The following is a 22,955-nucleotide window of genomic DNA, read 5'->3' on the forward strand; positions in this document are numbered from 1 at the left end:
AGCGGTGATTTGGCAATTAAAGGTATACATACCGAAGTTAATTAAACATATTACAATGCTAGTAATAATAAAAAATATATGACATATTGTGACAATTTTGTAGAAGATGAAATTATGCCAATCTACGTGTTTAATCCTCTACAGTACATCCATCAATTGTGTTCTTTGGTTGTCGTTTAAATTTAATTTATGGATTATATTAGTAGTAATAATGTGTTCAGTTTTTACTCTTGATAGGAGTCTTATTGTTTTTTAATTATTTTTCAGAAGCAATGATGGAACAATTTGATGACCTATATGGCTACAACATAGAATTGGTATATATAAACAAAGAGTTAATCTTCTCATGTTGAAGTCACTGTCAGCAAGTATTATCTTTTTATAAAGAACATACTACATAAGTTTGATGTAACTGAATATCTTAAATTTGGCTATTCAGAAAGAGGAATGATGGCACAAAACAAAAATTGTACCTATTTTGCCACATCGGAATTAAAAATAACCCACTCTTAGATATTTTGGCTATCGATTATTCCAGGTATGCAATCACATATTTATAATCATTGTAAAATGTCGTTTATTAGAAATCACATATTTATAATCATTGTAAAATGTCGTTTATTAGATAACATCCAAGAAACTACACATTTATAAGCTGTCCGACAGCGCCGATTTGATCGACATAACTTTCAATCCTCACATACTAAGGATATATTACACGTTCATGTTTAAAACATAACTGGTTAATTTAAAATTCTTAAAATCTAACGTATATGTGTATTAAATCGGAAAGCAATGATAATGTTTATGTAATATAAAAGAAAAACTCACTTTCCGGCCTCGGAGCCCGGCGACGGGATTTCAAAATTTGAAGATTTCATTACAAAGATTGTTTTATTATTGTTTATCTAATTTAATCAATGTATTCTTCTTATCCTAAACACATTATGTATATATTTAATTTTCATAGTCATAACACACCTAGTTAATTTGCAATCCGATTATTTATAAAAGCAAAAACTCACTTTTAGGCCTCGGAGCCCGTCGCCGGGAATTCAAAATTTGAAAATTTCATTACGAAGATTATTTTATGATTGTTTATCTAGTTTAATCAATGTATTCTTCTAATCCTCAACACATTATGTATATATTTCATTTTTATTCAGTCAAATGACGAATTAATGAAAATTATTGTCGCGTAGCAAAATTTTATTATTAAATAATAATTATTTAAAAGTGTTGTCACGGTACTGTCTATTTGAATTTGAATGCTTATTTTTCATTGGTCGAAGCTATTTGAATATTTGAATGCTTATTTTTGATTGGTCGAAACAACAGAACGCATTACCGGCGGCTCGAAAATCAATATGAACAAATTCAATTTTAATTTTTAATATTATTTATTATTATAATTAAATATATTTCCTTTGTTTACGTGTATTGTTACACACCGTTAATACAAAGCGATACGATTTACAGAGTAGATAATTGAACGGAGAATGTTTCGTTTAAAGTTATGCGCGTCCGGAAGCGGAAGCGACGGCGGCGGCTTAGAACAATTATATATAAGAAGATGTATAATTAGAATTAATTGATTTTCAGGCGAATGTGAAATCAATATTAAAAAATGAAAATTTAATAAAATTTCATTATATTTTAGAGAAGAGTGATTTACCTAAAATAAAAAAAAACAATACCAAAAAAATTAAATGAATGTTTGGAAGGACTTATATTTGCGAACAGACATTTTTTAGAATGAAACTTGTCAAATCGAAAAAATCGAACGCGGTTTTCAAAAAGTTTGGGGACTCCTGATATACACCCATATTATGACTAGTTTAATGTAAATTTTTGTGTAGGAAAATAAGCTTCTTGTTTTTTTGTAGTATTATGAGGGTGTTTATTATTTGTCTGTACTCGTTTAATATTTCATCATTCTACTTCTTAAACTAAATATGTTTCAAATGTCAAATCGGACAATCGAAACACTTTCACAACCTTCAGTATTATGATAGTATCACCTCTCTTATTACAATGGGACGTGTGATTAGTAGTTTATTAAGCATATTAAAAATTCAATTTGATCAAACTTATTAACTTGTTAGATGTTAAGTTTTGTAATAATACCTCATTATACATTGAACATTAAATGCGTATTATCTTATATATATTAAAAATATATTAATTATTTAGATTTATAATGTCGGTAATAATCATACTGATTTATTTGATCTATTTACTTGAATTTATTCAAGCGTCAAGATAAATATGTATGTATGTAATAATATTTATTAACTTATAGTGAAAAAATTTTTTTTTTATTTAATGGTGAATTTTGATTCCGCTGCGAGAATAGAACGCAGTATGCGATCGATTTATCTGGGTAAACAAAGAGTAGAGAGGTCGAAGATAGCGGCCGAAAGTGAGTCAGGGTTTGCGAACGAGTGCAAAAGTAGTCTCAGACTTAATCGCTCCGGTTCGAAAGTGAAAGGAGAGCATAATGGCAGATCTCCGAATAAAAGCCGTACCGACTCCGCCCGACCGTCAAACGTCTTTCGTCTCGACAGCCATGATTTCTAAGATAGTCTCAGCGTTCCGAAGAGAGTAGTCGCATCCTCGATCTGATCTTAGATTCCTTTTCAAATCCTCGCCTTCGCGACCGTTATTTCAGCTGTTTCCAGAGGGGAGGGGGGGCAAAAGTTACTCTACCAGCAGATCAATAACAGAAGAAAAATATGATATGACAGATTTGCTATATTATATTCCATCAATTTACCATGAATATTTTAAAAATCCTAAAAACTACTTCCAGAGAATAAAAATAGATATGTCATAATCAAATACTTGAAACATTATTAAAAATGTTAATTAACATGGCATAATAAAAATTTATTTTAAATGAAAAAAATAAATCAATTTTAATACGTTCGGTTAATTTTAAAAACGTTCTAAGCCATTTCAACCTTAAATTTTTATGTTTCCTTATAAGCTACATGCAAAATTTATGTCTAAATAAATTAAAAGTCTAGCAGAGTATATAAATTTTAAATCATTGTGTTGTGTAATATAAAAATATTTTTTAATCAATTCAAATGCAAACCTTTAAATATATGTATAGAAAAGAAAGAAACATGACTTAGTCCACTATCACAAATATAGGCTCATATAACCATTCCAATCTATTAATCCATCATACTTCTATAACTAGTAAATCTATTTATATTTAAGACTATATCTAATATAATAAACATATCTAATATTGTTGCATAATAATTCAAATAAAAAAAAATGTCGGTTTATTTCGGTTTGGTCCATGTGCGTCCATAGCGCAAAATCACAAAACATTTGAAAAATATTTTGAACAAATTATAATTTAAAAAAAAATCAATTTTAATTACAAATGAACAACCACAATCATCTAATTAAATCCGATAAAAAGGCAGACGATTTGGAGGATTTTTTAAGAATTAAAGAATTGGCAATAGAGATACATAGATTTACTATTTCTACAGATGTGGACATTGAATTTATATTTAATAACTTTAACCATGTACAAAGACTAAACAAAAAAAATTGTCTCGGTTTTCGTTGGTTTCGGATTTCAACGATTGTTTTCCGATGAAAACCGAGGTACCGCTATATTTATAATTTTTTGTATAATATTTGTATAGTCTGGCTAAAAACATCGAAATACAATATATTATAGTACAGTAAATGTATTTCTGATATCGTTCTCTATTTATCTCAAGGGTCCACAATGACCTCGTAACTTTCGTGATTGGATAGAGAAATGAATTACAGTGTATGATGTTTTATGATAAATTTTTCTCGGTTCTTTTGGAAGCTATGCGATGCATTGAATTATTGTCAATAAAATATTGTATTTTATTTAACAATTTGCAGGTTTTCCTTATTGTTGCATTGCGCTAATGACAGATCGACTCATCCGCTAGGTAAAAAAACTTAATTTAAGATAATCGTCGGAATGGTAATTAAAATAATTATTAATTTAAATTTAATCGCAAGAACATATTATTATTGATTGTTCTGTAATTATGATTATGTATAAACTAATAATCATTGTTATGAATAAATATATTTCTAGACTTATATTTAAAATCTAAATTCCAAAGAAAAAGTATGTACTAAGTTTACAACACTACATTTCATGTTTACTTTTCCTAGATAATGCACGCATAGTGTATGCTTCAACTAGTGAGTGTGTGAACTTTCCAACGTGAACTAGTTACATCGTCAACGAACTAGATTTGACAAATGAGCGTGATATCTTTCATTGTTCACAGCTGCATTCATAGCAGGTTGTTAAAAAAGGGAAAGGGTTTCCGATTAACACTCTGAAAACATTGTTTGATAATATAGTATTGTGTTTTGTTGTGACTTGCTCTGATATTTCCCAGTCAACAAAAATTAAATTCTTTGGCAATGATTCGTTTGCCATATAAATAACAGCTGTTTCAATGTTATATTTATTTTAATGTTAATTTTGCACAATGCCAGAAATTATTTTTGCAATATTATATATTTTTTATTTATTTTAGATTTTCCCAAAATAATTACACAAAACGATGTATAATTTGTTATATTTTAATACATTTTTTTATTTCAATATATGTAATTAAAAAGTTTTTTCATAATTTATATCACCTATAAGAATTTGCAAATGGCAACTTAAGTGTACGTTAGTTCAGATGAACATTTTAAATACTTTTAAAAACACTGAAATCGTACAATATGTATAGTGTAACTGAAGTGTATTTATAGTGCATACATTGCCTAGTTAATGTATGCATTATCGAAATTCACACTTTGTAACATATATTTGTTACCGTTAAGCTGTTGAATTTCGATAAAGTATACAATGAAAAGACAAATTATGCACTAACTATGAGTTTTAGTTAAATCTTACAATGTTACATTTTGTGAATACTTTTGCTAGATAATGTATGCTTTAACCAGTGAGTGTATAAACTCTCCGACATGAGCCAGTTACATCGTCAACGGATAAGATTTGACAGACGAGCGTGTTTGACTACCAAGCTAATTTATTTATGTATTTATTTTTAAATCTTCCGTAGTAACATGCACGTATAAACCCAATTTATTACGTAATTAGACATTCAGACATCAGAGCGAGCATTGATCAGAACAGTGAACACCTCTTTGCAACGAATCTACTTAAAAGGAGGATTATATAAATTGGGAACAGGATTTACCTTACATAAATCGTTTAAAATACCTGTTAAATTATTAAATTATTAAATTTTGAATACTTTGACAATCACCGAATAAAAAGTGAAAGCATACAATAACTAGTTATATTGTTCATAAATGCTTTTGTGTGTACTGTAACTGAAGTGATTTGACAGTGCTTACATTGTCTAGGTAATGTATGCATTATCGAAATTCACACTTTGTCTGTAACATATGAATTATTAATGTTTCTATTAATATAAACATATGAATTGGTAATGTTTCTATTAATTCCTGTAACCCTGAGTAAATAAAAATACTTGTTTTTGTTATACTAAAAAACACAAAGTTCACAGATTCCAAAGAAAGAAAAATCTTCCAAAATAGCATGGTGATAATATTTTGTAGAAAAATCCATGTTAGCGATTATAAAAATATTAATTTAAAAATATCACGGGGGACTTTAATGCGTCTAATATGAAATTTCCACTGTAAGACAACATTTCATCTTGAAGTATTTTTTTAAAAATTGTATGGAAGAGGGGAGGGGTATTTTTAAGGATCGCCCCGGGCGGCACACTTTTGTTTATATAGTGGATTTGTGTTTATAAGTAATAAAGTAGAGCGTATAGTGACGAATAAAGGTTACTTGTATATTTTTAATAATCGTGATTAGTATAAAAAATATGACAATTATAATATACAAATCGACGATTTTAATCATTCTATTATATAAATGGAAAGGACATCTTTAACACGCCGGTGCACGTCAGGAAGCTGCACGATACAATCGTTACGAGTGAGATGCAATTGATTATTTAATTTTGCAATTATTATCATCGTGAGAGAACGCAGCTTTCGGAAAGACCGTTTGAACTTTTCGGCGTTCGCTTGCGCAAAGCGTCTAGTAGATCGGAGGCCTATGACATAACGACCTCCAAAAGTCGAAAATTACGATCGGTTCGCATGCTACAAACTGGGACACGGGCGTGTCCGACTCCCTCGAAGGACGCCCTTAGCGAATAGTGGTCTACCTTAAAAAAAACCGGCGGCGGTTCGTAAACGAAAGCGAAACGGAGCCTGGGCGTCGCCCGATACGCCAACGCGGTCAAGGTCGCCGGAAGAGTCCAGAGGGAGACCCGGCTACGGCGGAGAGGACGTTTCGTCAGCGGTTGCGCAACCGCCGAATATGGAACGGTCGAAAGTGTCTCAATGTCCGCGGGTGGGTCTCGGACAGGTTTGGCAGACCGGAGGATAACCGAGAGGAGTCGGTATAAAAGCCGCCGCTGACGAGCCACCACCATCACTTCTCCTGCCTTCGTTCGCCGGACAACTCCAAAATGGTCGCTAAGGTACACAACCCTCTCGGTCTATCTGTCCGTCTTATTCTTCCTCTGGAATCGAGGGCCCATTTTTAATTTCTAAGCCTATTTTTCCATTTGAAACTTTTACTTTGGTCTATTTTATTAAAATTTGATTTGTAAGAAACTCTAAGATCTGTCTTTTTTATTCTTCCTCTGAAATCGAGGGCCCATTTTTATTTTTACTATTAATTTCTAAGCCTATTTTACCATTGAAACCTTTACTTTGATCTATTTTATATTATTTCATTGAACATAAATTTGTAATAAACTCTAAGATCTTTAGCCCTACTTTTGAAGATTCAATTTTTTTATTCTAAAAATTAAATTTTGAAGCAATTACTAATATTTTCTCCCTTAAATATGATAATTTAAAATAAATTAATTTGATTAATATATTTTTAATAGATTATATTTTCTCAGTGATACACTGTATTATCACATAATATAGAAACTCAGCCGCGCAGCGGTATTTTTTTTGTGTAATATTATTTTTTGGGTATTGCTCTGATCTAACAAGTCTTCTACCAGATACCTTCTTTCAGTTTTTGTTTTAAATCTTAGGCTGTACTGCTTGGACATTGTTCTAAGCCGGTAAAATTCTAGATCACATTATGATCAAAATCTGGGTTCAAGGTTTTAGCAACCCAATTTTATTTTTTATCATTTTTTTACACGCGGTTCAATGCACATATATTACAGCCTAGGATCGTCTAAGTTCCTTTTGATGCCCTTACTGACTAGTAACAGTATTTTTTGTTACATACTTTTTGGTCGGAGATGTCATTTCAGTTTTTTTAAATCACTAGAATTAAGGTCAGCTGCTTGATATAATTAAATAACTAGAAATAAATTAACTGAAATCGTTCAACGAACGAATTCTGTGAATTTCGATCATAGTAGACACGCTGATAAAACATTTTATTCACAAATGTTATTCGAAGGCGTAAAAGCATTTTTGGTGAGACTCGCATTTCGAAACAAAATAAAAGCGCATAAAGGACTATGGATTTTGGAGTGGCACTAGTCACTTAGGTATATTGAGAAAAAAATATAGTACAAACGAATGTTTTACGAATATTCGATCAATTATTCGAATACTCATATAGTTGAAAATCTAGCAAATAATCGATTAAGTACTCTAGACTTCAGATAAACTTAGTTGCTATTGAGTGCATGGTTTATAAAAAAATCACGTTTTAAAAGATCCGTTTTCATATTTCACTTTAGAAGTAATATTTGGAACTAATTTTTTTTTATAACTTTAGGTACTACTCCATAATTTTACTAGAAGAAACATTAAAAGGCAGCAATGCTTTAGAACACTGGTTCTAAATTTAAGAAACTGAATTTAATTGAGAATCGTATATATAAAAACTTAAGCGATAGTTGAAAATTGTTGCTTCTTCCGTTTTTATCGAGAAATATATATATCGGTGTTGAATTATAAAAACCCAAACGGTGAATAAAAGTACACATTTTAATTTCAGTTCATCGCCCTGTTCGCCCTTGTGGCCGTGGCTCACGCCGGCATCATCGCCCAGCCTGCATACGCGCCGGTGTCCTACGCCGCTCCCGTGGCCAAGATCGCCGCCCCTCTTGCCTACGCCGCCCCGGTAGCCAAGTACGCCACCGTGGACGCCGACTACGACCCCAACCCCCAGTACAACTATGCCTACGACGTGCAGGACTCGCTCACCGGAGACTCTAAGAATCAACACGAGACCAGAAACGGAGACGTCGTCCAAGGCTCCTACTCCCTGATCGACGCCGACGGTTTCAAGCGTACCGTCGAGTACACCGCCGACCCCCACAACGGATTCAACGCCGTCGTCCACAGAGAGCCCCTCGGCCACGCCGTCAAGGTCGCCGCCGTAGCCCCGATCGCTAAGGTCGTAGCCGCCCCGGTCGCCTACGCCGCCGCTCCCCACTCATACTACCACTAACTCCTCTCCGCCGCCGACCTCTTCTATTTATTATTATTTATTTAAATAAATCCATCCACCTGAACGTATGTGTCTCATTTTTCTCCAAACGGGGCCGAACCGGCGATTCGGACCGAACCGGTTCACCGTCCTGATTTATTTACTATTCTACATTGCCAAACATATGTACGCAAACTTGCAAAAAAACAGATACGCTATCGTAATACAATAATACAATCGATTGATCTAAATTAAATTAACTCAATTTTGCGGACATGTTTGAGTTTAGAGTTTGCATCAATACGTCGTAATCATATACGAATAAAATGTATAAACACACACATAAACATCCACGTACATCGAAATCACTATCCATATTAAATATATACCAATTCGATCGAGTTTTGAACGAACTTGACTGAAAAAAACGTCTTCAAATTCATCATCAAATACACGAATGCTGTAATTTACAGAACAATATAAATGGCAAATTATGACGAAAAGATTGTTCACATCATTTAAGACTCGAAAGCAAAAAACATATACATATGTTTCAAAAGAATGGACATTGTGTTTTGTCATTCCACATGGAGCTAAAAAATATATTTATCAAGCTTTTCTTTGCGAAAAAATAAAATAAAGTTCCAAATCTATCTCGCAATTGAAAATTTGAGTTATTATTAACCAACATAATAAGAAAATTCTTCCGCCAGCAGTAAGATTAATATATTATAAAGAAATTAAAATAAATGCGAATATAATCAACGAAACTAGTTAAACAAAATCGACCAATGTTTGATATAGAAGCAGCTTTAGAATTACGGAAAAAAAGTGATGTTGATATTGGAAATTATTTGCATTCCAAATATACTGCCGCTAAAATTGCTGAACACATTGAATTGAACACAGAAATAATTAAAATTGGTCGCGTGTTAAATCTTCGATGTACAGATCAGGTAATATTCAACCATGTCAGAAATGTTAGCGAACATTAACTTCATTCGAGACTTTTATAATAATATTACGAATTAAATAAGGAGCATATAAACCAAAGAAGAGCGCAAAAAACAATTATCGCTTCTCAGAAGGCAAAAATTCACGTCAAAAGCAATAAAATCGGGTCGGCGCCGTCGCAGTGGGAACGCTCAGTAACGAGCTTCAATGCAATACCGATTCCTAACGCCTGCTACAACTGTTTTAGATCAAACTGGACTATTCCTTATTCGATAGCGCTACCTGATCTGAAATGTATGGTATAATTTATATTTATGCTATAAAAATATTTATCAAACACGCTCGGTCATCATCATAAAGATACACCACTTGGCGTCATAAAGTCGAAACAATAATTTCATTTCCTCGACGTATGTACCAGAAAAACGCGTATTTGTTGAGTATGTATTTTCCGCTAACCGGGTCAAAAACATCTTCAGCTGTCACTGTTTGTTTAATTTTCAAACTATTTGAGCGTTACATCCTGATAAACATTTTATTAGATAATTAGTTATGTGATAGGAATTCGATCGTGATATCTTTATCCTTAATTCGAATGCAAATTAATCTATTCACATATGAAACAGATGTTTGTTTAAGTGAATCCGAGTGTCGCATTATCATTCCGAGCAGACTGCCTCCGTTTACCGAATTGATTGAATTAAGCATCTTTATAAACGTAGACATAGACCAGCCGAGCGGAAAGGGTCAAAGTTCTCTAGACCTAGTGTGTGTAATCAGATAACGAGTGACTCGTGTCAACTTTTGACGATTCCTTCCGGGACGAGTGGGCGACGACTTCTCGGCGATTTGCGGTCTGGGTCTAATTACGACGCTTATGTAAAGTCATAACACGCGAACTTTTCGATTGTTGCGGTTGCTTTCTTTCGCTCGCAGCGGACGGAATTAATGCACAATTATTAACCGCGCGACAATCAATTTAACAAATTACCTATACGTAACGCCGTTTTTGCTTCTTGAAGGTGAACGATAAATATCTGCACATCCGAAACGGATGACATGCCATTTAATGTTTTCGTTTATATAATAGCGACTGTTGTAGATTAGACGTCGGTTTTTTTGCTAACGCACATTCAATTTTTTTGGAAAGATAAAATAAATATAATGCCTGAACTACACTCTCTGGAAGTTCGCCAAGGTTGGCCAAGGACGGAGAATATAGTGTCGAGTTCGGTTCTGCCCGCTCTAAAATCTCTCGGAAGTTGTCCGAGATTAGAACGGGAGGTAAAGTGGGGGTAATTCAGTCGACTTGGCCAGCTTCGAGCGCTTCCGAACATTGTCGGCAAACGGACCGAAGTCGGAGCTGCTCTTTTGAGCGCGAGCGGTGAGATACTTCCCCTTTCGCTCTATGGCGTGCTAAGTGACGACAGTGAGAGAGATAACGATATGGTTTTTCGTAAACTGAGATAGAACGAGTAACTCGGTTCAATTTCAGTATGCGCGTAGGCGTCCTATGGTCAACACGCATATCGAGCGCTGCATCGTGGTCACGTGGTCAAGTTATAACACCACATGCTTATCGGGGACTTCAACAGACTCTTACTGACATCTTTAAATATTTTAGGGCACCAAAAGCGATTAATTATATTTTTGATAGTATATTCTTCTAACAGATATCGTTATTATATTTTTTTTCATATAAAATTAAATAATTAGTGGTACTTGATTTTGTTAAAAAAAATCGTTTCGAATATCTTTATGTATTTTCCTAGATAGGTTTACATAAATGTCACACTATAACGAATTCTTATTTAGAATCGATGGCGACAAATTCTAGGATAGTCACAGATGTGGTGGTGGTATTCTGAAGTATCATTTTTATGCCTTTTGCCATTTTGCAAAAGCCGACAAAGATTTTGCGTAAATTTAATATTTACGACCGAAAAGTTTCCACTGATATTTTATTGGTTAGTGCCCACACAAACTTTTATAATTATCAGTAGCGAAATTTTAATAATATGACAATTTAATTGGCACATTTTTCGATCGCGCGCAAATATGTCAGCTGTACGTGACAGAAGCCGCCGTCCGGACGGCATATGAAATTTGCGGCAGTGTGGTCGCTTACTCGAAGTCCTATGTCTCGGCCGACTTCAGTTGTAACTTCGGTTCGGACAATTTCCAGAGAGTGTAGTGCAGGCATAAAAGTACAAAACTATTTACAATCGTTCATTTGTTTTTACCGATTAAATAATTGAATTGAAAAAATCATGTTATTATAAAAATGTGACAATATCAATAGAACTCGAGGATTGAATCGTCGTAAATTTCACGATTTTTTGCAAGAAATGGAAAACGATTATTTTTCTACTGAGTTTCTTTGTTGTCAGGCAGAGAAACATGATATCTATTTACAAGACTATACACAAAGATTATAAAAAATGGCATATATTCCAATTTTAACCATAGAAAGACCATTTCAAGATCGTCAGCTACGTCCCGCTCATACTTTTTTATGATCAATATCCTTCACCCGTCTCCTTGAATGAACTAGTGATGGAGTAGACCAGCGGTCACCAGCATACGGCCCGTGGGCCGGATCAGGCCCGCTAAAGATTTTCATCCGGCCCTCCAAAAAATCCCGATTTCAGCATATAAATAATTAATATAGGATATATTCATTTTATAGAATTGTGTTATTTGGTTGTGAATTCACGACAGCTATATTTCAATTCATCAATCGGAATTTTATCAGGTAGTAGGTAGTGGACCCAAAAACAAAGTTTATGAAAAACAAAAACAAATGCATATGTCTAATTTGCAATGAAGTGGTGTCTGTTTTAAAAGAATATAATTTAAAACGACACTACACTGCAAAACATGCGACAAAATATGACATATTTCAAGAGGAGCTCAAAAATCAACAAAAAAATACGATTGATTTTAGTAATAAAAATATAAGCATGATTAGAGCAAGTTTTCGAGCTAGTAAAATTTTAGCTAAAGAAGGAAAACCATTTATTGAAAGAGATTTTGTAAAACTAATTTGTTTGGATTGCTGAGGAAATATGTCCTAAAAAAGTGAACGATTTTATGGCTGTGAGCTTATCTGAATCGACTGCTGTGCGAAGAATTGAAGACATAGGCGCTGATATGAAGAAGCAGCTCGAAGAATAGGTGCTCGACTTTACAAATTTTTCGATTGCAATGGATGAGTGTGAAGATATAAGTCGCACAGCTCAAATGTTAATTTATATCCGAAGCGTAAACGAAAAGTTTGAAGTAACAGAAGAAATAGTAGGATTAAAAATTTCGAAAGATAGAACTACCGGTGAAAATATATTTTCATGTCTATCAGAAACTATTAATAACCTAATATTAACTGAAATCAATTATCAACGGTTACAACGAATGGTGCTAAAAATATGATTGACTTAAATATTGAATTTATCTGCCAACTTAGAGAATTTCTGGAAAAGAAAAATATTAGAAAACCTTTGAATTTTCATTGCATAATTCAACAACAATCGTTGTTCGGAAAGTTTTTGGACGCATATTCAGTAATGTCTGTTATAATAACAATAGTAAACTTTAATCGCAAGACTGGTCTGAATCATAGTCGATTCAAAAGTTTTCTTGAAATGGTTGAGGCTGAGTATGGAGATTTACTTTACCATACTGAAGTGAGATGGTTGAGTCGTGGAAAGACATTAAATCGATTTTTTGAGCTCAGAACTGAAATTGATAAGTTCATGTATGAGAAATCAAAACCTGTGCCACTACTATCGGATCCCAAGTGGTTGTGGCGTCTCGCCTTTTTCACGACATTGACTTTTATTATCGTCTGCGATAGACTACAAATAAATGTAAATATGGATCTTATCTGATATATGATACATTTAGTAAAATAATAAACGCCAAGGACGACATTTGGGGGAGGGGGGGGGGGAAAAGGTGAGGCCATTTAATCCACCTTGAATTTAACCAGAAAAATGCATGTCATATAATGAAATACTATGAATCTCAATGTAATATAAATAGTAAAAAAAAAACACCAATGATTGGCTAAATTTTTCCCCTACCCTAAAAAAAGCTGAAATGACCTCCCTGATTTTAAACTAGAAATTCTCGGGTTATTCTTTGAAGAACATCTAAAAGAACAGTCTCGAATATATCCCGAATTTTTCTTTTAAATATGTTATTTGGAATACATTATCACCGGTAGATACTATATATTTTTACTAGTGAAAATATGATTTATCTGTAAGGTGCTAGTGAAATTAAATGATTTTAACTTTTCCATACATATTAATATATAGTACATTTACATATTTATCATTATTTATTTACATATGTATTAATGTTACAGTGACTGTGTATTTTTCAGTGAAGTTATGTTTCCGATAGTAAAGTCCAAATATATTTTCACCGGTAGATACATATTTCTACTAGCAAAAACATTATTTAATCGATAGGCGCTGATATGCTGTTCTAAAATGTCTACGAAACACAATTTGACATTTCCTGTTCAAACCCAAACTTAACATAATAAAAATTCTAAATCTAATTATAGTTTTAAAACTTTCATTATGTCAAGTCTAAAATACAAACTCATATTTCAGAAGAAAATAAGCGGAAAAAGAAGTACAGACAGATGTCGCATCTCGCGTATTGCTCTATAATTTGTCTGCACTTTGATATTACACAATGTTTTAAAAATATGATAGCTATCCTCACCGATATTAATACGGACTTTTTATATGAGAGTATTGGTCGAAGTATATTCAAATCGAATTTTGATCAATTGTAGGACACAAAAACAATTAACACTTCTCAGAAGTCAAAAATTCACGTCAAAAGCAATAAAATCGTATCGGCGCCGTCATGATTTTATTGCTTTTGGCGTGGAGTTTTGATTTCTGAGAAGGGATAAATGTTTTTTGTGCTTTGCTGTTGGTCAAAATTCGGTTAAGATATGCTTCATTTGATACTCGTTTATTGAAAATCGTATTGTATTGCAAAGTATTCGAATTATAGTTAAAGTTAAGAATGTAAGTAATAATTCTATAAAAATAACAGTATATTCGGACTGCCTCGTGGAGAAGGTCAAACACCCTGTCAGTATTATGGTATGTTCAGTCATCTCCTCAAAAAGGATGGGGCACCTCCACATCGTGCAAGGACAAGTACAGACAACAGACTGAGGCAGGACAAGTACATACAAGTATAGACAAGTACTGGGAAATCGTTCCTGCCTAAAGTCGGAGAATGGTTTCCTGGTGGCCAGGAATATATGTTCATGCATGACTTCGCACCCTGTCATAAAACTAGAAGTGTCACTGCATTCCTGACTAAAAAACGTGCTGGTTTTCCATGGCCAGGGTAATCTCCTGACATGAACCCTATTAAAAGTCTGTAAGAGCTCACGAGAGGGGAGGGGAGAGCCAAGGGGGTGATTATAAGCAAGCAGCAGCTCATCGAAATCCACAAATGTGCATCGAGTCCCCATTAATATGACAAATGTTGAGAATGACATGAAATTATCGCTTTCAAAAATTCATATTGTTATTATATATCCATTATTGCTATTAGTATGTGATTGATTTAAAAATTCTTACGATCGTGATTATTTTAATAAAGTTAGCACTGTGTCCGCAATGTATATGAATCATTAATCGAGAGATGCGATAAGGGCTCGTGCAGATTGGTGCGCGCGTTGGAATCCTCCAATCCGAGCCTTAATATTAACTCACAAGAGATGCAATAATAAAATAGACTAAGTAATTGATAAAAACTATATATTTATTTAATATTAACAGACAACGATAAAAACGGTATAGTCAGAACAAATTTTAATGATGATAGGATGCGTGCGCTTGTTGTTGAGGTTGAGGTTGGTGCACGTATTGGTACTGGGGTTGAGACGCCTGCTGTTGGTATTGGTGCTGTTGAGGTTGATGTTGTTGTGGTTGAGGTTGATGTTGTTGGGCTTGGGGTTGGTGGCGGGGCTGAGCTGGTGCGGGAGCGTGTCCGGTGGGCTCTCTGGTGACCTTAGCTTGGAACCCGCTCTTTCCTTCGACCGTGTACTCGACCATGCGCTTGTAACCGTCGGCGTCGATCAACCAGTAGAAGCCCTTAACGACATCTCCGTCGCGGGTCTCCTGCTGCTCCTTGTAGTCTCCGGTGTGCTCATCCTCCACCTTGTAGGAGTACTCGTATTTGGGGTGTTCGTCGTAGTGCTCGGGTTCGTGTTGGTACTGAGCTTGCTTCTGGACTTGGTAGTGCTGCGGTTGCGCCTGTTGGACTTGGTAATGCTGCGGTTGAGCCGGTTGCGCCTGATAGTGCTGCGGCTGCGCCTGTTGCGTCTGGTAGTGCTGTCCTCCCGTTTGATACTGTTGGAGTCCTCCATGCTGGCACAGGGCCGGAGCGGCCAAGAAGGCGACGGTCAACAGAAACTGGCGAAAGTAGCGATTTTTTTTTAATTTTAATAATTTAACTTCAACTTTAATCGAGTCGCATTATAATAAATTATATAAATGCAATTAAAAATGATTTAAGTACAAACTTTTTATATATTTTTTTAATATTGTATCATATAATCAAAGATATTTAAACGGTAATTTATTGTATGTGACAAAAATCTCGTCGAGGGAGAGAACTCTAGGGCTCATACCTTGTATGCCATTGCTGCGGATGCTCGGACTGCGATTGACTGATGCCCAAATGCTGCCGACGAGCCGTTTTATAGTTATTCGGCGTTGAATAACAGACCCCCGGGGCTACCGTCTTTTTTTACCCCTTTCGTCACGTCTCGGCAGCCGAAATAATGACGCGAGTAAATTGTATCGTACCCCTGTCGCGTCGCCGCGTAGGGTTAGTGCCACTTTCGCGCGGTTGTGCAAACGATCGATGCAAAATTCGAGAGACCCACTAACGTATGATATAATCGCTCCAGTTAAAGCGAGCAAAACAATTAGGCCGCAATTAAGCGTTACACTGTACTCGATCCAAAAAACTATCACACTGCATACCTATAATTATTAATTGCCTTCTTACCGCCGGTTGAGTAATCCTTCGCGTATAGGATACGACGGCTTTTGTTTGCTTTCCAATCCGAAAAAAAGATCAATCCTGGCCGTTTATGTAACGCTTTTTAAAACTCTAAATCGTCGCTAACAATATTCATATAAACTATAAAACAGCGAAGCGGTTAAAACGAACTCAAGGTGAAAACCGCGATATCATTTTTTAATACACAGTAATTTAAAGTTACATATATGTATAATATATATATATATACTATATACAACACAAGTTCGCGAGCGCGAGCATAAAAAACTATTTCACTTTCTTTCAACGATTACTATCCTTTTAAGGAATATAGTCTCGCATGTTTCATCTCATAGTTTTAGATAAAAATAATTGGAGAGCCTCATCCGCAATGACGAATTCAAAGGCTCATAAAAATACACGACACATTGAAGAGATACGTTTTAAATTAAGAGACAGTTCTTAATTATAAAATGCGTCATTCCAAATATTTTTTTCCTGAAATTCATCATCATGTTTTAATATCGATCTTTAATTTTATCTTATATTACGAAAAGTGTCTCCCATACATAAAAAGGGTAACAAAACAATTTCCTGTGTCGATTTTATCTGTATTTGAAATCATACTTCATAAGTATGCTTCAAATCACATCGAATAATATTTCATTGATTTCAGCAAGGTTTTTGTGTATCGAGATCAGTAGCAACGAATCTGCTCTGTTTTCTCCAATGTTGTGATGAAAAATCCCGATATAGGAATCAAGTAAATGTCATTTAGGCTTTTGATTGAATTTGTCATGCTTTAATTATTAAAAAATAATAGTTTTCGATTTTCGTACAAAGTAATTATATTTTCAAAAAATTCGCGACGGATTTTCAAGCTATAAGAAAGAACCGATACTCCACTCGAGTTCCCAACAACAGCCCAGGTAGGAAGTTGAGCGGGAAATCATTCAATGATTATTTTTTGTAGCATACTTTTCAAATAGTCGTCAATATATTAAATATATGCAATACAAGTCGTCTAAATATATTTCCATGTCGGGAATTCCTCGGTTCTAATCTCAACCCATCAATGTCTCTGCTGTTAATTTATGATGTTAGTGAAATTATGTGTAATTTCAAATAACGCCGATGACATTAAATATAAAAATTAGCCACTGTTGCGACATATTTTCTGAAATCATATTTTATGCGAAAAGTTTATTCATATACCCTTTTATGATGGAATATTTTTTATACATTTTATGTCCTACAAAATATATACAATGTATGCTGTGATATGATTTTATCGAGTCATGTCGACGAGTATATTAAGAAAAACCCACTTCTTTCAGCTGCAAAAAATGGAATATTTACAATCCATTATTTGCGTACCCGAGTATTTTTTGAGTTACCGCACACAAGAATATGACTAATAAGGATATTGTACAGCTCCCCAATCTTTTATTTTTTTTATTAAATCTTCCATTGTAACCTGACAGGCGTAAGCCCAATGCGGCTTAACGGGCAAATATGTACCATCTAAGTAAGTCAATCAGACATAATGAATACCTACAAGTATTAAAACCACCAGACTGAAAATCTGGAAATCGGTGACATCTATGATATTAATTATAAAGTATTATGTGCTATACAATTTATAATTAATTGATGTCATTGGGGCAGTTTTTTAATAATAGTGCATTTTTTACAAATATAAATTGTAGTGCCGCCGCTGGGGCTTGAACTCGCAACCTCAGAGTTACAAGACTGAGACGTCACAGACTACGCTATTCCGTCCTTATATAAACACAGCTATCCAACTTGTAACCCATATGTTGAAAGTATTGATTTACTCTCATCTAGATACTCACAGTTGGTGGACGCATTGTGTTCTAGTCATTATTATATATAATTTTATAAAATTGTACTGTAAATATATTTATATAACTTTTTGTGTGTATTTCATTATTATGTATCAATGTCGTGAAGCTAATATGACCTGTACTTTCGTGGCTAAAAAATTAAATAGTCAGAAGTCAGAAGAAAAAATCGCAACTAAAAATGAAATTACAGAATTTGTCATAAATTGTCGATTAAAAACATGATATTTTAATTTCAACGTTTTGAACAAAATTATTAATTAAATAAGGCAACAAATTAAATAGTCAGAATTTAATGTAACTATGGGTCAGAATAAAAATCAATTGTCGGTCAGAATTTTAAGCCTTTAAGAACAGCCTGGTCATAATTATATTATTCGGGTTCAGAATAAATAGCAAACAGTTAGAATAAAAATAGTATATGGTCATAATAAAAATATAATACGATCATGTGAATTAAAAATATATTATATTATGAAAAAATATAAATTATTTATTTTAAAAATATCTTTTAAAATATTTCGCTTGCTTAGGTTAAGTATGAGCGAGCGGTGGTTGAAGAGCGAGAAGTATGAGCGAGAAATTAGACACCCCGTGAATAACTCTTAACGAATCAGTATCGAAACTATTTAATTGTAAGTAGGAAGCAAATGTATTCGAAGCGACGGACGAAGCTGGAATAACGACAGAGCGGAGGCGGAGAGACATGTTGTGTTGACATATGACTATGTTGCGAGCCCAAACAAATAAGTTGGACCTAAAACACCTTGATAATGTTAATAATAATGAATTGCCGGCACGCGAACGACACATTAACCAGTTATATCTTAACATTATGTATGATAACACTATTGCCAACTGAAAAAAAATATTCTGACAATCCGTCAACATACTTCTTATCGTTAAAATAAATTCTGACTAGTCTAATTTAAAAGCTAGACATTTAATTAATATAAATTCTGACCATCTAATATTTATTCTGGAAGCTTATACGAAATTTTTATTATCAGCAGGATTTGGGAGTTCAATAATGCAGCTAAAGTTACAAGCTCAACAATTAGTCATATGTCTTTCTTTATTTTGCACAAAAAGTTGTAGCACATATATCATATTATATATATATATATATATATATATATATATATATATATATATATATATATATATATATATATATATATATATATATATATATATATATATATATATATATATATATATATATATATATATATATATATATATATATATATATATATATATATATATATATATATATATATATATATATATATATATATATATATATATATATATATATATATCATATTTCTTCATTATAAATTGAAATATTAATAACCTAGTAAAAATTATAATTTGTTCAAATAAATAAATCGTGGATTGTAAAAATTATATAAAGCACTACGCGACAGGTTAATATGCCTCGTCCTTAAAAGCAGTAAAATCGACGATTTTATTGCTTTTGACATGATTTTTTGATTTCTGAGTAGTGATAATTGTTTTTGCGCCCTCTTATTGACTGATATTCGATTTAAATACACTTTGATCAATACTCTCATATCAGAAGTAAGAATAGCTATGATATTTTTAAAACATAGTGAAGTGCAGACCAACTATGGAGCAATATGCGAGTCTGTCTGTACTTGTTTTTCTGCTTATTTTCCCCTGCGAGATGAGTTGGCTTAGTTTTCATTTTGGAATTGACCTAATGAAAGTTCTAAAACTATAATTAGGTTAGGTTTGGGTTAGAATTCGCAAGTGCCAATTTGAGCTTCGTAGACATTTTAGAGCAACATATAATTTATCTAGCGCCTATTAGTTCAATTATATTTTCGCTAGTAGAGATAGATTAACTGGTGAAAATGTATTTGCACTTCAGTAATGAAAATATAGCTTTACTAAAAAATATAAATTCACTGTAATATATATATATACATCGCGCGATGAGATTTCAGATCATGTGACGATTGGGAAACGATTGCATTAGTAATTTTATTTGTTACGTTGTGGTTGGGTTTTGCAGTGTGTTGTTGAAAAATGTGCTGGCGGTGATTATTCAATTAATTTTTAAATAAAAATGAACAGATCTCCCAACAAATCGTACAGGAACGACGTTCCGGCGCGTTCCTCGTTGTTTTACATACTAATGAATCACGATATTCCTATTTTTTAAATGCAACGGTCAACGGTCTTCAATATATTAAAATTTAATTACGAAATTCCAAAATGTTGAGATGGAACGTCAAAATCCGAGCTTAAATTTAATAAACATCGAGCAAAGGGTTTGCCGTCGTTGCGACTCGAAGTCTGGAATTCGATAAAAAAAAAAGCAAGTCGTTTAGAAAAAAAAAATTTTAATACATAAATAGCTTATTAGATTGCGCTGTGTGGTGTGAAGTAACACCTGTAATGTATTTTTTTATAAACTCCAAGTCATTCAAAATAAAGCTATACAAATAATAAACAACACACCTTTCTATACTAACCTTAAATTTTTTTATAGAACTGAAGGAATATTATTAGGAAATATATATAATATATACGGCGACAAAATTATTTTATTGTGAACCAGTAAGTATAGAAATCAAATTTTATAGAACTATGATTCGGACGCAAAAATAACTCATTTATTATTCCTTAATTTTTCTTAGTAATTAATAACTATTTTTTAATCTAAAAAATAGTTTAAGATAGTGCTCAGTTTTATGTATGACGTATGTATTTATATATATTATTTAATTTTGTAATAAACGTTAAAAAATAAATAAGGACAGACTTTCGAAAATATGTCTAAAGAGGATATTCCAATTCTTTGGACACTCGATCGGGAGATAAGAATGTCAATTTAAGTCTGTAAATGTTTCAATCGAGACATTTAAAAAATACTGCCACAAGGTAAAGAAATATAACCTTAAAAATCATCGACATTATTATAAAATTTTGATGTAATACAAATAATAACGTCATATATAGACTTATTTTAAGACATTGGTTCACATGTAATAAGAAATAACTACATATCAGTTTTAAAAATGTATATAAAAAAATATATGGGAAGTCCACTTTGCCTCCAGCATTAACCGCCGAAATTTTAATTGAAAGACTGTTACAACGCGTCCATTTTTGCATCGTTAATTTTTTTCGTAATTATTTGAAAATATTCCACTTTTTTCAAATGATTCTTACTAAATATAAAATAATTAAAATTAAATTTTATTCAATGTTTTTTTCCATATTTAATTTGGCGTTAAAAAACAATTAACTTTTTCTTAATTTCCAAATTAACTAGCGATACTTGATATTTACTACATATATATTATATACTATGTTAACATATTACAGTTTACTTCAAATTATGCAAGAAAGATATTGAGATGAATAGGGAGAAAGTGTTTATTTTTTTATTGTATTTTTTCTACCGATAACTATTACGTTTATTATTCGCGTAATAAAAATATTTGAGTGACTTTTGTTTTTGTTTTTAAATAAAACCACATTCATAATAAGGTGATATTTTTGAGTGGACATTTCTGATATCACTCTCTAATTTGACGATACATTTTGCTATCGCTTAATTACTTATTTATATTTAATAGCATCATATTACAAATCGTACGCGATAGTAACATAACTCAACACTGTTATATTTAAGTTCGACAATTGGAGAAAGTCTGATTTAGAATGTGTTTAAGACTGCTCGTGATAGCATAATTTTGCCCGTCGATCAATCGAGATAGGTCGTGCATACAATGTATCAAAACATTATCTAATATGGAACTAAAATGTAGCACATGCGTAAAAAAAAATAAAAGATGACTCACCACGTAGTAGTAGCAAACGACGACTGCTAACGGAGCCGAGGTTACTAACAGGAACAGTCTCCAAGATCCTAGAGCCACGGCGATCAAAGGAACGGTGACACATCCTAAGCAGTAGAAGACTCCTATGCACAAGTTGAGGCCGAACGTTCTCATCTCGGGTCGCACGTACTCCATTACTATACATTTTTGACACAAAAATAAAATTCGATTTTAGCACTTTTATTTAAAAAAAAAACCTTTCGAACAAAATTTATAAAATATTAGAATCCTACATAAGAGATAGATACTTTCGCATGAACGCGGAGTGCACGGAGCTGAAATAAATCTAATCCGGAGTTCCACAGGGAAGTGTATTGGGAGATAGGTTCAGCAACAATAGCGATACAGCTGTGATCATTGAAAGCTTCAGAAAACCTCCAGAGAAACCTTCGCGGAATTGAATAATGGACGAAAACTTGGAGAATGGAAGCAAAGACAACAAAATTAACCCATGTAACGTTCACATTGAATAACAGACCTGCCCTAATGTTTCACTAAATGGTCAAATATTACAACAAAAAGAAGAGGACTAATACTTGGGAGTATATCTGGACGGAAGGCTCATATGGCGGAAACATATCTTTACTAAAAGGAAACAACTTGGAATTTAACTTCGAAAAATACACTGGATGATGAAAAGAAGATCTCAGATGACACTGGAAAACAAATAACTAATGTACAAGTCAATTTTCAAATCAGTATGGACAT

General features: G+C 33.1%; 2 protein-coding genes across 3 annotated transcripts in view; one reads left to right on the forward strand and one right to left on the reverse strand.

Moving 5' to 3' along the window:
* LOC148225880 (organic cation transporter protein-like) overlaps positions 1 to 22,955 on the reverse strand; it is a 35,736-nt gene that overhangs the window by 8,789 nt on the left and 3,992 nt on the right. The window contains exons 3-4 of one of the 2 annotated variants that reach the window (XM_088204815.1): positions 22,209 to 22,384; positions 15,233 to 15,906 (exon numbers count right to left, since the gene is read on the reverse strand). In XM_088204815.1, the coding sequence (XP_088060941.1) occupies positions 15,304 to 15,906; positions 22,209 to 22,384 (779 nt within the window). In that variant the 3' untranslated portion in view covers positions 15,233 to 15,303. Of the gene's footprint in view, positions 1 to 15,232; positions 15,907 to 22,208; positions 22,385 to 22,955 lie in introns of those variants that run through there. The other variant, XM_088204814.1, reaches the window with a different exon arrangement.
* Positions 2,316 to 8,582, forward strand: LOC148225881 (larval cuticle protein A3A-like). Its single transcript, XM_088204816.1, has 2 exons — positions 2,316 to 6,563; positions 8,063 to 8,582. Exons 1-2 carry the CDS (start codon positions 6,552 to 6,554, stop codon positions 8,516 to 8,518), a joined length of 468 nt encoding a protein of 155 aa, XP_088060942.1. The 5' UTR covers positions 2,316 to 6,551; the 3' UTR covers positions 8,519 to 8,582.

This window comes from Plectrocnemia conspersa, unplaced genomic scaffold (assembly GCF_051122295.1).
Source record: "Plectrocnemia conspersa isolate PC_06_02 unplaced genomic scaffold, ASM5112229v1 ptg000014l, whole genome shotgun sequence".
Lineage (NCBI taxonomy): Eukaryota > Metazoa > Arthropoda > Insecta > Trichoptera > Polycentropodidae > Plectrocnemia > Plectrocnemia conspersa.